Source organism: Macrotis lagotis, chromosome 1 (genome assembly GCF_037893015.1).
Source record: "Macrotis lagotis isolate mMagLag1 chromosome 1, bilby.v1.9.chrom.fasta, whole genome shotgun sequence".
Classification (NCBI taxonomy): domain Eukaryota; kingdom Metazoa; phylum Chordata; class Mammalia; order Peramelemorphia; family Peramelidae; genus Macrotis; species Macrotis lagotis.
This window is the reverse complement of record NC_133658.1, coordinates 282,949,576-282,964,746: the sequence shown is the minus strand read 5'-3', so window position 1 is coordinate 282,964,746 and position 15,171 is coordinate 282,949,576. Positions and strand designations below refer to the sequence as shown.

The 15,171-nt window shown below is 38.5% G+C and overlaps 1 protein-coding gene across 2 annotated transcripts; it reads left to right on the top strand.

Moving 5' to 3' along the window:
- Positions 1–889: 889 nt before the first annotated feature.
- On the top strand, positions 890–14,426 carry PPP1R26 (protein phosphatase 1 regulatory subunit 26). Of its 2 annotated transcripts, none has more exons than XM_074210726.1 (2): positions 890–931; positions 6,651–14,426. In XM_074210726.1, the coding sequence occupies exon 2, from the start codon at positions 6,715–6,717 to the stop codon at positions 10,360–10,362; it is 3,648 nt and encodes a 1,215-aa protein (XP_074066827.1). In that variant the 5' UTR covers positions 890–931; positions 6,651–6,714; the 3' UTR covers positions 10,363–14,426. The 2 variants fall into 2 exon arrangements, with proteins under 2 accessions (XP_074066827.1, XP_074066828.1); XM_074210727.1 differs by lacking the exon at positions 890–931 and adding an exon at positions 1,191–1,553.
- Positions 14,427–15,171: the final 745 nt, after the last annotated feature.

Genomic DNA, 15,171 nt, shown 5'->3' with positions numbered 1-15,171 from the left:
TTCTTTCAAAATTCAACTCGAGCATCTCTTTTGTGAAAGCCTTTCCTGGTCTCCATTATGATTCTTGTCCCTTTTTTCTTCTGGGTCATCACAGGGTGAAGGGGACCCCACGAGGCCTCACAAGAGCGGAGAATTCACCTGAGCGGTGCCAAGGCCTCAACACGGGGCGGGTGAATTTTTCTTTTATGGGGCACGGCCAGAGGTTCCAGAATTTCAACCCGCAGCACCCCGAGTCAGTTCCAAAAAAGTCAGACCCAGGGGGAAAAGCGATGTGTTGCGGCGTGCGGGAGGCCGGGCAGGCCCTGCCCCCCGCGGTGGGCGCGGAGGGCGAGGGGAGAGGGGGCGGCCGGGCGCCGGCTCCCGCGGAGGCCCGAGGCCGGACAGGCGCACTGCGCGCGCTCCCCGCCCCCAGCCCTCGGTGGCCCCGCTGCCGCCTCTGCGGGCGCCCCTCGCCCGGCCGCCAGCTCCCCGCCGCGCGCCAGGCCCGGGCACGGCGTCCCCGAGCACGGTAGGGCCGGAGAGCGGGCGGGACGCGCGGGGGGCGGGGCGCGGGGAGCCCCGGAGCCGCAGGGGCGCCCCCGCGCGTGCACAGGCCGCCCCGAGGGCAGCGGGGCACCTCGGACCCGGCTCCCTGGCGCAGGGACTCGGGGCAGCCGGGCCGGGCGGGCCGGCCGAGTGGGGGGCGGGGCCCTGCCCCCGCGCGCCCGGATGGAGCCGGCCCGGCGGGGCGGCGGGAGGGGCGCGCGGGGCGCTGCCGGAGGCCGGAGGGGGGGAGCCGGGGCCCGCGCCTCCCCCGCGGCAGGGGCGGGGGCTCGGGCCGGGCGGCGGCGGGGAGGCGGCGCCCCGGGAGGCCGAGCGGGCGGAGCCGCGGCCCGGGAGGCGCGGGGCCCGGGAGGCGCAGTCTGCCCCGGCCGCACCGGCCTCGGCCCAGGTGAGCCTCGCGCGGCGCGGCGGGGCCCGGAGGGGCGCCGGGGGAGCGGGGGGCTGGGCCCGGGAGCGGCGTCCGCCGCGGCCTGCCAAGCGGCCGGGCCGGGCCTGCGCCCGCGCCGGGAGCGGGGAGGCGGGGAGCTCGGGGGCCGCCCCCCGGGGTGACCCCCGCCGGGCCCGGGCCGAAGGGATGGGGGCGGGGCCGCTGCGGTCCGGGGGGCGATCGCTATTGTCCCGCTGTAGCGATTAACGGGGGGATGTGAAGGTAAAGGGAAGGGGATTTTCGAGTCGGAGAAGTATAGACAATCTCCCCAAACCCTAGTTTCTTCATCAAAGAACATCCCCCAAACGAAGGCTTAAGGCACCCCAGAATTAGAAGCCCCTGCGAGCGCAGCATCTGTGGGCACTCTGTGCGGACAGAGCCAGCCCTCGGAAGGGAGCGTTTCTGTTTCCTGCCGGAGACATTGCACTTGACTCACGGCGAGCGCCCTGGTCCTAATGACTACCACAAAACATCCAGAAGCAAGAAACGAATTCCCCCACCTTTTACGTTTCTAGTTCAGAGAGCCCCAAATCGGGTAATAGCCCGCTCCTTGGTGGTCTCCTTCCTGACTACAGCACTTACTGTAAGTCTTACTGCAGCTTTGTGTACTAAAGGTTGGGAAACTGGTGATGTTAATTGTGTCAGGATTATTCATGCACAAAGATGCGGAACAGCCTCCTTAGAGGACAGCCACAACCCTTCTCTCAAGGAAAAGGATCTCTGACTCACCATGGTCCTGAATTAGGAACAAGGAGATTCCTGAAATAATACTACTAACTCTGCCTTTTGTCTTTTGAAACTGAATTCAGAATGTCATTTTTAAAAATGATAAAGAAAAAACCCCAAACAAATAAAACATACGGGAAAACCTTGAAACTGGACCACTCCTATTCCAGAACTCTTTGGTGAGCTGTTAAAGTCTAATCCCTCTCTAGGGACAGTCAGGTTCAGCAATTCAACATATTTTTATAAATCAGTGCTTATTAAATACAAAGCATTGTGTTGGATTGTAGATTGATAGTAATCCTTGATAAAAAAAAATGATTTTTTTAAAAACTTGATTAAAAATGTAGAGCATTTTTTCATCTGTGTTTTTCCTTCCTAAATTGTGTTGTTGCTGCCTTAATCTATAAATCTTTTTATTCTTAGTTCTTGGACTGAAATGAAATTAAGGTGGTTTCTATTCCCCCCCCCCCCTTAATTTTTTTTTAAAGAATTTCTTTTGTTGAAGCTTGTATTTTGCTTTTAACTGCAGGTGACTTCACTCTGCTCCCAATTCAATCACATTCACAGTGGGTACTATATTTTGGCAAAGCCCACTTAGTTTGCTTCAAAAAAACCATGAATTCCCAGTACAGTTTTAAAAAATGATTCATCTAACATTTAAGGTCTGTTTAAACCACTTTCAATGATAATAAAACAGTTAAGATCTTGCCAAGAGAAATGGACTTGGAGATTTTCATTGTCTTTTTTAAAGCTGATTTTTTTTTAGGTTTTTGCAAGGCAAACGGGGTTAAGTGGCTTGCCCAAGGCCACACAGCTAGGTAATTATTAAGTGTCTGAGGTCGGATTTGAACTCAGGTACTCCTGACTCCAGGGCCGGTGCTCTATCCACTTCCCCACCTAACCACACCTAAGGCTGATTCTTGAACTAGATTGTTAAACAGTTTAGAAAACTCTTTTCCTTTGATCTGCTTGGGGTTCAGACCTAATAACAGTATTGTTGGGTCAAAGGGTATGCATAATTTCATTGCCCTTGGGGTATATCTCCAAATTGTTCGTGTGTGTGTGTGTGTATGTATATATAAAATCTAAACTATATTAAACATTTAAAAATACACTTCAAACCCACATCATTTTCTTTATCAGAATAGTTATGGCACAGTTAATGTAAATAGGAATCATTGGTCAAATGGAACTCATTTTTTCCCTCCCATTTTAAAAATTTTTTCTTTTTTTATACTGAAGAAATAGTAACAAATATGAACCTTCCCATCTACATACACACGCACACACACACACGCACACACACACACACACACACACACAGCATATTTAATGTGAAACCACAAACTTTTTATGTCCTGAAGCCCCCAAAATATATCTCCTTATGTCAATTTTTATTAAAAACATAACAATGTTAGGTGGCGTAGTGGATAGAGCACCGGCCCTGGAGTCAGGAGTACCTGGGTTCAAATCCGGCCTCAGACACTTAATAATTACCTAGCTGTGTGGCCTTGGGCAAGCCACTTAACCCCGTTTGCCTTGCAAAAACCTAAAAAAAAACCCAACATAGCAATATAAGTTAACTGTGAACAAGTACATTTTGTTCCAGCGTGTTTTTTCCTAATTTTTATTTCCAGTTCCAAATTCTGGCCCTTCCCTATTGATTGGGAAGACAAGAAATAAAATAGACTGCATATATGAAGTCCTACAAAACACAATTCTTCATTAACCATATTGGAGACTGGGGGAGGGACAGGGCCAGAAAAATAAATTTAAAGAAAATGTGCTTAAATCTGCACTTCCAGTTCTAAAGTTGTCTCCCTCAGGAGGTGAATGGTATGTTTCATCCTGGACTCATTGCATTGATCAGAGAAGCAAAGTCTTTCACAGTTGATTGACATTACAGTAGTGTTGTTACTGTGTACAATGTTTTCTGGTTCTGCTTTCTTCATTTTACATAAGCCCATATAAATTTCAGGTTTTTCTGAAACCTATCTTATTTGTCATTTCTTATAACACAATAGTATTCCTTCACAATCATATACTACAACTTGTACAGCCATTTTCCATTTGACAGGCATCTTCTCGGTTTCCAATTCTTTGCCACCACAAAAAAAAAGATTTACTTAATATCTTTATAGATATGGTTCTTTTCCTTTGATCTGCTTGGGGTTCAGACCTAATAACAGTATTGTTGGGTCAAAGGGTATGCATAGTTTTATTGCCCTTTGGGTATATTTCCAAATTGTTTTTTATATGGTTGGACCAGTTCAGTGTGCATACTTAGAAAAATCATTTCTTCCTGCCAGATTTCAAGGACTACAATTTATTTTTGTTTTTATCTTTAACTAAACTTTATATTACCATAGTTCTGAAACTTTAGTATTCCAAGGTACACTAACTCATCCAATGCATACAGTTGGCCTATAGACTCTTTCCAGGATTCCAGTTAAGACCATAGTTTCTTTTAGTGAAAAGGAAAGAAAGGAGGTTAAAAATCTCAGTTAAATTCATGTAATCTTACATCTAAAGCTCATGTATTATTTGAGCTCTTTGTGGCATAGTGGAAAGACGGGCAACCATGATATATACTAGCTATATGGAATTGGACAAATCATTTTTATACTCTTAAGTTACAGAGATTTTCTACACCAAGAATTCCCTATACTCCCTAGTGAGCTAGAAATCATAGATTTAAACAAAAAAAAAGCATGCTTAAGAATAACAAAATATTAAACCCTAAAATGTTCCCTTTCCAATACAGAGTTTACAGAGAATTCATTTCTTTAATCTTATGTTAAAGGAAAAGCAAATTTTTGTGATCCATTTGTTGCAAGGAAGGGGAATTGCATTATAAGTTATTAAACTCTGTGATTCTTATGTCTTTTTAGTGTAGATTAATTTTTTTATTCTCCAGTTTGGGGAAAAATGTAATGCTGAACAGCTACAGCTATGATAAATCTTTAAAGAGAGAGGTAAGAAAAAGTTAAAGGGGCATGTAAATGAAACAATTAAGAATCAGTTCTGAAGCATTTTAAAAACTGAATCAACTTTTCAATGTCATAGAATTCATTCCTGAGGAGAACCTCTTCAAGTAATTGCATTTAAATTATGACATTACAGTTTCACACCTGGAATATAAATCATTTCATTTGCTTCATAATTTTCTTTTTGCAGCTGCTAATTATTCACAGGATGATAGAATAATAGTTTTAGAGAGGGAAGGAACCTTAGAGGTCATCTAATTCAGTCCCTTCAATTTACAGAGGAGATCCTAGCTCAGAAAAGTTGACTAGCTCTACAAAATAATATGGGGTAGCAAGTTTCAGGACTAGGATTTGAATATAGATCCTCCAACTCTAAGCCACTACTCCAGAAATATTTTTGGTTTTGCTTTTTAAGAATATCTTGCTCAGGGGTAGCCAGATGGCACAGTGGATAGAGCTCTGGCCCTAGATTCAGGAGGACCTGAGTTCAAATGATGCCTCAGCTACTTAATGCTTATTTAGCCATGTGACCTTGGGCAAGTCACTTAACCACATTGCCTTATCCAAAAAAAAAAGGAATATGTTGGTCCATTTTTCGAAGAAGTCCACGACATAAGAGATATGACGCCATGATAAGCAAGTGAATTGGGTTTTAAGTAAGGGGGCATGCTGTGCAGACTCACCAGCCTCACTTTCTCCTCCAGAGTCACCTGGGTCCAGTGGCCAGGTATGAATCAGGATGACTGGAGCAATCAGGCTTAAGTGACTTGGCCAAAGTCACACAGCTAGTGAGAGTCAAATGTCTGAGGCTGGATTTGAACTTCGTTCCTCCTGACTCCAGGGCCAGAGCTCTATCTACTGTACCATCTGGTTTCTAGTCCAGTGTATATCTATAGATGTTTGGTATTCAGTTCCTATTTGAAAGTAGTCTATGTTTTAGATTTGTAAATTCTAGATAACTAGCTTAATGGGAAATGTGGCATTATAATGAAGAAAACTCTGACCTAAATTTTCAAAATCTGTACCAGTAGTTGCATTTTATTTTCCTTCCTATTCAGCTCAGTTCTGCCAATTCATTTTATGGGTCACACTGTTACATCCTTTCCACTGGAGATGGCAACATAACTTATTGATGAACATCCCCTGTCATAAGAATCAGACTCTTGGTCTCTAGATCTAGTTCTATCATTAATTTACTCTTCCTCTCCCTGGGCTATTATTTCTTCATTTCCACAATAGCAAGTTCAAATTAGCTGAATTTTAATGTTACCTTCTAGTTCTCATAATTTATGCCTCTAAGCTTATTTATAATGAAAAAATTCTATTTTCTTCTCCTGTAGTCATAAGATTATAAAATTATTCTACAACTGTGTAAACTATAACAGAGCCTTCCATATCACTCCAGTGGCTGAAGAATTAAATTTATTATTAATATTAGTGCACTATTATTTTTACACATTAAATTTTTATATGACCTACACTATTTTTGTAGCATATATGGATTCCATATATATGTGCTAAATATAGAATGATATATCAACTCACTTTTATATCTAACTACTTTTAACTAAAAAAGAGGCACAAATAAATTGAATCAATAGATCAGACTATATAATAAAGAGCCCAGAGCCTGAGCCAAATCACAACTGAGTTGATACATTAAAGTATTTCATGTTACCACAGGATTTTCTCCTGAGCTGAATTGGTGGTAACTAAATATGACTGTAAGAGATAATGACAGTATTAGGCAAATACTAGTTTAAAAGTTCCTGGATTGTTTTTTCTTGATGTATTTTTAGAGAACTATAAGGGAATTACAATATACTTCTAGGGAATTTTTATAATCATGGCAATATTGAAATACCACATACCCTAAGAAGACATTAGCAATTCTGTCATGTTGTTTATTAACATCATGGATTTCTTGTATTTAGAATTTAAAGGTTCCTTTCTTTGTTTCTTCACAGGATGTAAAACGGATATAAATATAAAAAAATCGTCCCTTTGTACACTCCATCATTGTCTGCTAGAATGTTTCTAATGAATGCTCCTCCTGTGATTGCTCTACAGTCAAAATGGGAGTCATTTGGACAGTCAGGGAGTTTTAGATTTCCTGTGTGTTTCTCAGAATCTGAAGAGGATATTGCTAGAGCTTCTGTAAGTGCAAAAGTTCAAATGATTATAAACAACCTGCAAAGTGAGGAGGCTTCCTTGGGCATAAACAATGAGTACATTATGCAGAAAAATCAAAGGGGAGGTAAATACAAAGGAGCCAGAATTGCAGCTGCTAATACAATTGTGCTTAAAGAGCACTCTACATATGCCAAAAGTGAATTGTCTACTGAATTTGACCGCATGGAAGATGACTCCTCTGATTTTAGACCTCTTGTGTTAGAATCAGATAGTGATGATTCTGTAGATCGGGAGATAGAGCAAGCAATACAGGAATATCTAAAGGAGAAAAGCAACACTATTCAGTCATTACCTAGCAGCAGTGCAACTTGTTTTGGTACAACAGATGGGAATAACAGAGTCAAGCAAGATCTCCCTCAGAACAATGTGACCACTCACCTACCTCCTATGAAATTTAAATCTGAAGTGGCATCAGAAGCTGTCACTTGTAATCCCAAGGGAGTCCATGATAAGCCAAGAGCTAGTTCTCCTCTTAGTGTAAGTAGTGATGACTCTTTTGAGCAAAGCATACAAGCTGAAATAGAACAGTTTCTAAACGAGAAGAAGCAACAAGAAGTCCATAAATATGGTATCCCTTTGGATAAAAAAACAGAACAAAAAGAAGTCGTGGTGAAAGCAGTATCTAAATCCAATAAAGAATCCATTGTCAAATCAAATCGCCAAGACTTAAAGCAAGGATGTAAGTGCTTCAAGTCTAAAATCAGCACAGAATCTGAAAATTTTACTAATATAAGACTGGCATCTCCTAAACTGGCAGTTACATGCCATCCTTTAGAAACAGCACAAAATAAAGGTATAGAGAAGAAGCATTCCTGGGCAAATAGAAGGGAACAAAGAATCAAAAATGCTACTCTTGTTTATGAGATATCTGATTCAAGTAGTGATGATGGCATTGAAGAAGCCATTCAGATGTACCAATTGGAGAAAACAAGAAAGGAAGCCAGTTCTAGAGTGGATAGTGACCTATTGCAAAAAACACAGCCCAGAGATGACAAAGTTTCAGACTTTGCCACGAGTATTGCAGTTGGTTCTTCAAAAAGTGCCTTGCTTGAAAGCCACAAAAAAACATTGAATAGCAAGAGGAAACAGACTGCTGCAAAGGCTGCAGAACTAAGCAATAGTAGCTATGACTCCAACAAACTTTTTAAACCACTGAAAGAAACCAAAGTTTCTACACCTTCCATGAATACAATTGCCAAATGTGAGTTTACAGTCCAACCCTCATTCCAGGCTGAAACATCTGCCGAGTTAATGTGTGCCGAAGCTATACTTGACATTTACAAAACAATCATGCCTTCCCATGTGGAAAGCAATGACAGATCACTTTCTACGAACCCTCTCTTCTCTTCCCAAAATGTGCCTTCCCACCCTGACAGTGACAGCAGCTTGGTAGACAGTGATGATAGTATTGAGCAAGAAATCAGAACCTTTTTGGCTCTTAAGGCACAATCAGAACATTTACTGACCAAACCTGAAAACCTTTCCAAATCTGTTCAGGGTCCCCTATTGCCTGAACACAGTAATCAGGGCAATAACCCCAAAGTCCCTATTTCTGAGACACTAAAATTATCACTGTGTTGCAAAAGGAAACTTAAAGGGGAAAGGAAAGTGGCGAAACAACTAACACCGAAGAAAACTAAAGGGTTAGAAAGAGAATGCCCACAGGAAACTGAGTATGGTCAGGTGAAAATTCATATGCTCCAAGAAAAAAAGAATTTGAGCAGTCAGGATAAAATCTGTAAATCTGAAAGTGGGGAGGATGAGATGACTTGTCAGTTCCTCTCTTCTGATTTAGTTGGGCTTATTGATGAGCACATTGCCTTAGACCTGAGAAGAGGTTTATCACAAGTCCACGGTAAAGTAACACAGGGAAGAAATGTGGAACAAGAGAGGCCTGGGTCTGGTGATAAAAGTAGTTCTTTGGACAGTGATGAAGACCTTGATACTGCTATTAAGGATTTATTAAGATCAAAGCGTAAATTAAAGAAAAGATACAGGGACCCCAGATCTCACTGTAAAAAAAAGGTTAAGCTTAGTAGGACAGGAACACAATTTTTAGATGAATTTAATAAGCTCCAAAAACACTGGAAAGATAAGAGCCCTCACTTACTGAAAAATTGTCTCCCAGGGTGTAAGAGAGACAATAGGGAGAGCCCAGTAAAGAAGCCTTTGAACACCTGTAACAACAGAACAGAAAGAGGGAAACAGGAAAAAAAGCATGAGGATCTACAGTTGGCATTCCAACTGGAGAAAAAAATGTTCTCAAAACCTCTTTTAGTTTCAAATGATATGGAAATCAGTGAAAATCGGAACTCTACGATCAGTACACTCTCACTTGCTGATGACAGTAGTTCAGTGGATAGTGATGATAGCATTGAACAAGAAATTAGAAAGTTTCTAGCAGAAAAAGCCAAATACTCCATGAGCAGTTCAGAAATTCAGGAGGGTAGTATAACACAAACTCTTGGGATTGGGAGAGTTTCTAAGTCTGAGATTGTTAGTGGGAAAGAGAAGCATCAGTCCGTAGGGCATCAACCTAGTATGTTATCCAGCCAAAGTCAAAAGAATAAGATAGTTTCTCAGAGAGCTGAGGACCTAAAAATCTCTGATAAAACTGTAATACAAAGTGCAATAAATATTTTAAATGATGGTAGGAAAAATGCAAACTGTCCTGGGAATATCTACCTCCATTCTACTTTGGCTGTAAAAACAAAACATGAAACAGTGACACCTAAAAGTCCTTGTGGCACTTTATCTGCAAAGGAAGCATCAATAGATAAGAAAGATGTATATACTAAAGACCAAAGTCAAAAAAGTCTTGAGCCCACTGATTCAGAAAATGCCAGTATGTTGCAGAACTACTGTATTGCTGATATTACCACTCCAGAAAAAAGTAACTCTTTTCAGGGAAAATGTTGCAGCAAAAGTATGTGTAGTCAAAAATTTGTACCTGAAAGCGAGAGAAATTTGCTTTTAAACAACAGGCAGTATACTCTGCAGAGTGATTTTGTCCATGAAGGAGTGTTCCAGAAATTTTGTGTACTTAACACAGAAGGTAGAGAAACAGTACAGAAAGGGAATCATAGGAAGGAAAGAGGAAAAAGATTAAAGGATCAAACAAAGAGTCCTACAAATGGTACAATAGAGCAAAGTTTACATTTGGCAGGATTTCATTCTCTGATTCCATCCGGAGTATTTGGTTTTGGAAAGAGTACATCTCAAGGTGGCAAATCAACAAGTCTTTTAGATTCAAACCAGGCAGTCCCTTTGCAGGTGCCCCTCTTCACCTCGTTAAAAGAGAAACTGAGCAAAGATGCGGGACTATTTGGAAGCTCATACTTGCTTTTGAAGAAGGAAGGGTCCAACTGGCAAAATAGAAAGATGCAGACAGAATTAAACATACATGAAGTAAAGAAATTCAATTCAAAAGGAAAAATACTAGATTTAAGAAACAGAAGGATTATCAGTAAAGATGCCCAAAATTAGAAAGTAGTAGAGAATGATTCTGGTGAATGTAATGGCACCTCCTATAGATGAAAGTAGAAGTTCAGTAGTAAAGGGAAAGATCCTGAATTTGTAAGTACATTTTCCTATAGTTTTCATGAGTCTTTGTATAAAATAATTGAGGATAGAGAACTTGAACTGCTAAATAGAATTCAACAATTATTTAGAGAGCTTAGTATTTAAGGGGGGGGGGAACAGTTGCCTGGAGTTGCTAATATACATTCAATGTAGATATGTATACTAATGTGAAACAAATGTTTCTATTAACAGGTGTGTCCTGGGTAAATACAAATTTGTAGCATTTTATAAATTATTTAAAGTGTGGTAATGAAATATTTTTTTTAATCTAGTAGTTAAGTTTCTAGAATATGTGTAATTATAGTATTCTATGTTCATGTATTATAGATGGAAAAACACCCATATGGAATTAGTGATTGTGAGGGACCCAAAATAGAATAGGCAAACCTAGACTTCTCCAGTAATTACTAACACTGCCAGCTTTAAATATATGTAACATTTGACTAATTACTGATGAAAATTTTTAGCTATCAAATTTTGGAGGCCTAGAAAGTCATTGATGAGATTCTTTAAATAGCAAATTTTTTGATGGTTCAGGGCAAAGGTATCATGTCAATAAAACTTCTTTTAGAACATTTTCCTATCCAGATTGAATAGACTTTGAGTACATAACTTCTTAAGTTATTAGTGTCAGTAAACTCCTAAGCATATTTATGACAACTCTTTAACTAACCCAAAAAAGTTCTCTTAAGACTAAATTTTAGAGCATGTGATATTCAGTATTGATGTGAGGGGACTTATTACTTATTACCCTTCTAGGATTTCCCTGTAATGATAAAGTCACAGGTCAAAAAGGAGAAGAGGATAAAATTTTGAACAATATATGTTTCAAAGCACAAGTACAGTTGAAGAATTGTTTGAGCTCTCCACTTTTAAGCTGAGAAATCTAAAAATAAAATTATTTCAATGGCAGTATTATTATATTTACCATACAATTCATTTTTCCAGAATATGCCTGGTAAAAGTCATCTTAAGTTTTCTAATGTACAATCTTGTTCCATGACAGGAAAGTTATAAAATCTAAATTAACTACTTTTTGTATTGGAGCTCCTTTTTTTAATTTTCTAATAGTGGTTGTAAAATAAGAAAGTTATGCATTTTGAATTTCATTCCCTTTTCTTGATATGTGCAATAAAATAAATACTATTTATAGTTGCTTTAGGAAAATCAATCACCAAACATTTACTGAGCACCAGCTGTGTGCAAAATGCAATATTAGATACTGTGGAGGAATTACTAAGAAATGGAAACTCAGCTCTTACCTTTAAATTAATTTAAATCTAGCTGGATATAGAAAACCTAAAACACTTGAAACACATATTTTGAATAATTTCCTGGGGCATAATGAGCTACTATCAAATATTTTCAGTGCCCCAAATCAATCATATGTGTGTCTACATACACAGAGAGGTTATATGTATATATTCTCTTGAGATATCTGCTATACATTCATTTAGCAATCATTTAATAAGCACCTTCAATCTGTAAAGCACTGTGCAAGGTGCTGAGAGAGATACAGAGATAACTAAGGCAAAATCCTTGCCCTTGTGGAACTTAGAACCAGTTATGTAAGTATGTCTTCCTTATACTAGAAATTTATTTTCAAACCATAATTCAGTTGTCTTGGGGCAGTTGCTTTTCAAAGCTTTTTATATAGTGATTGCTATATAATGAGGACAACGGGCTTCCATAATAAAAGAAATGGAGTCAAAGAGAATTTGTTTCATCGTGTATTCTGATAGGGTGGTATTCTGCCAATGGATTATAGACTGTTAAAATGAAATAGAATGGTTTTAGTCATATGGTATTATTGTGCAAGATTGCAAGTTTTCTACTTCCGTTGTGTGCTTAGGGCTGCAGGGCATCAACATGTTAAGACATTTAAATTGTGGACATTTTTATTCATTCATCAAACTTGTATTGGTCGATACTAGACTTCTGTTGTCTGACCGGAATTTTGCAGAAAAACATTTCATTTTTAAAAACTCTTTACATAAGCTAGCTATGGTGTGCCTAGAACAGTGTTTTGTCCTAAGTTTAGAATTGGAGTTAGTTGGTATTTTAAAATTCAGATGATTTTTTTGTATGTTATTTTTCCATAAGTTTAAGCAGTAATTCATAGTAATATATGAATATGAAACAAGGTGTCATTTGTATTGAATATGTCCATAATGAAAAATTTTGGTAAAACAATTTTAGAATTGAAATTTTTATCTGAAACTCCAATTGGTGTCGGTGTGTTTATATTTTTTTAGCATTAGTTCACTTAAGTGCTTCCAAATAAATACAAACCCATGTAATCTGCTTTAAATGTCATTTCATTTTTAAAGAGCACTTTTTAAATTAAAAACAAAAATCAACTTGTTTTGTATATAAGAAATGGTATAAATTCATAAGTTTTAAAAACTAATAAACTGAGGACTGTTCATGAACCATGAAAACCAGTTTCTATGTGCTTTATGTTATCTCAGAAGAATTTTAAGTTTTTACTTAAAATCTTGTCCACTTCACAGTAAAAATCCTAGCTAACTAAGGTGTGACATAAGACCAGGAATCTTTATAATTAGGATCTTAGTTGACCAATCTCAGAGTTCACAAGAATAGAAACATGATGCTTTGAGTATTATTATCTGTCAATATTAAGATCTTAATAGTAAACAAACGAAAGCAGTCCCAGTCAGTGAATGAAGAAATAAAGTAAAACCCTCTTCTTCCTGCCTCATATTGACTAATTCTACACTGTTTCTTCAGTCAGCATTTTAAAAAATATATTCATGCACTGCACTGTACCAGACACAATGAAGAATATAAAATATTTAGTACTTTTCCCTCAAGAATTTATTGTCTAGAAGAGGCAAGATATAGATGAAATGGGAATAATTTCAAAGCATCATATTCCAAATATGTTTTAAAATACCAAAATAAAATTAGCTCATCACATCCTTAATAATAGTTACTCAAGAAAAATACATGATAAAGAGCATATAATGCTCCCTGTGCCCACAAACTGACCTTTTTTTCCTATTCTCATATATTCATCTTCTATTTCCTTACTTTTGCAGACATTGTCTTTATAATTATCTTGAATATTATTAATACATGCATTTGTTATCTCCCTCATTAGAATGTAAACTGTTTCAGTTTTATTGTTTTCATATCAGCAGACTGCCTAGTACAGTACCTGGCACTGAAGACATGTTTGATTTGACTAATTGACCTTTATTGAATCATTTTTTTTAATTGAATTGAATCTTTAAAATAGGAGTTGAACTGGAGCAGGGGCAGAACATCTGCTCCATGGACCATATAAGGCCAGTGAAATCATTTGATCTGGTGGCAACCACAGTCTTGACTGGAAATTTAATAATTATGAGCTTTTTAGGGGTGAAAAAAAATGACCAAATATAGCAGGCTAATTTTTAAGTTGATAATTTTGTATGGCCCACAAATGATTTTATATACAAATGGCCCTTGGCAGAAAAAAAGATTCTGAACTAGATCATCTTTAAGGTGCTTTTTGTTCAATTGTTATGTACTATTATATAAATTTATATAAAACACAGAGATAGAATGAATATTATGTAAGATCTTAGTGTTAAAAAAATTAAGCAAAGATTTGGGGTTGAGAGGGAAACTAAAGAGATCAGTGAGAAAAACCACTTAAGGAAGATGAAACTTCAGTTCTTGAAGGAAATGTAAGCTTTGGATGGGTGAAGAACAATTCAATAAATTTTTCTTGAACATCTTGACTTTTGGGGGGAATACAATGAGGAAGAAGTACTAGTTTTCAGATGCTCACTTTTAATTCTTGGAGAAGCAAATAGCCTGTCAGTCAATTTTAGGAGGAATGAACTTTAACAAAGGTATAAAGAGGAGAGTATAAGCAGTATTGGGCAAATAGTTTAAATAGTGGAGGAGATAAGATTGGGAAAAATATGATGGTACCATTATCTTTCCCACTAGATAGCACTTAAATTACTACTATTCATATTGGATAATTTTTCTTATAGATACATTGAGTTTACCTATTCTGAAGTTTCCTTGTACTTCAAATGTTCATCCATTGGTATGGTGATAAAGCAGATAAGACAGGTAATCTAGGTAATGCTATGGATAAAAGGGCCGGCTCTGGAGCAGTGGTGGGTTTCCAGTAAATTAATGTGTTCTCTGCCCTAATGACTATTTTATGTATACAAAAAGATATACCAAAAGATAATTTAACTAGGTCTTTTAAATGTAGGTTTTCTTTTAGATTAAGAAAGTAAAAAATTATTGTTCTAGATGGAATACTTGTCTGATAAAATAGTACGGAGGCCAACCTACAATCCAGCATTCCTATCCAGCAGGGACTTCTTTACTGTTTTGAGAGAAAAGTGTTGTTCAATCATTTTCTGCCGTCTCTCTGTGACCCCATTTAGAGTTTTCTTAGTGAAGATACAGGAGCAGTTTATCATTTCCTTTTCTAGCTTATTTGACAGATGAGGAAACTGAGGCAAACAAAGGTTAAGTGACTTGCCTAGTTCCACACATCTAGCTTCTGAGATCAGATTTGAACTCATGAAGTGGAGTCTATTCAGTAATATACATGATCTAGTATTATGTATACTTCTTGAGTGAATTCTTTGGACAGACATTCTTATTCTATACCTACTAAAGAGTCGCTAGGCTTAATCCTGAATGACCCAAGAAATATAAGGAAGGCAGCTCGTAACC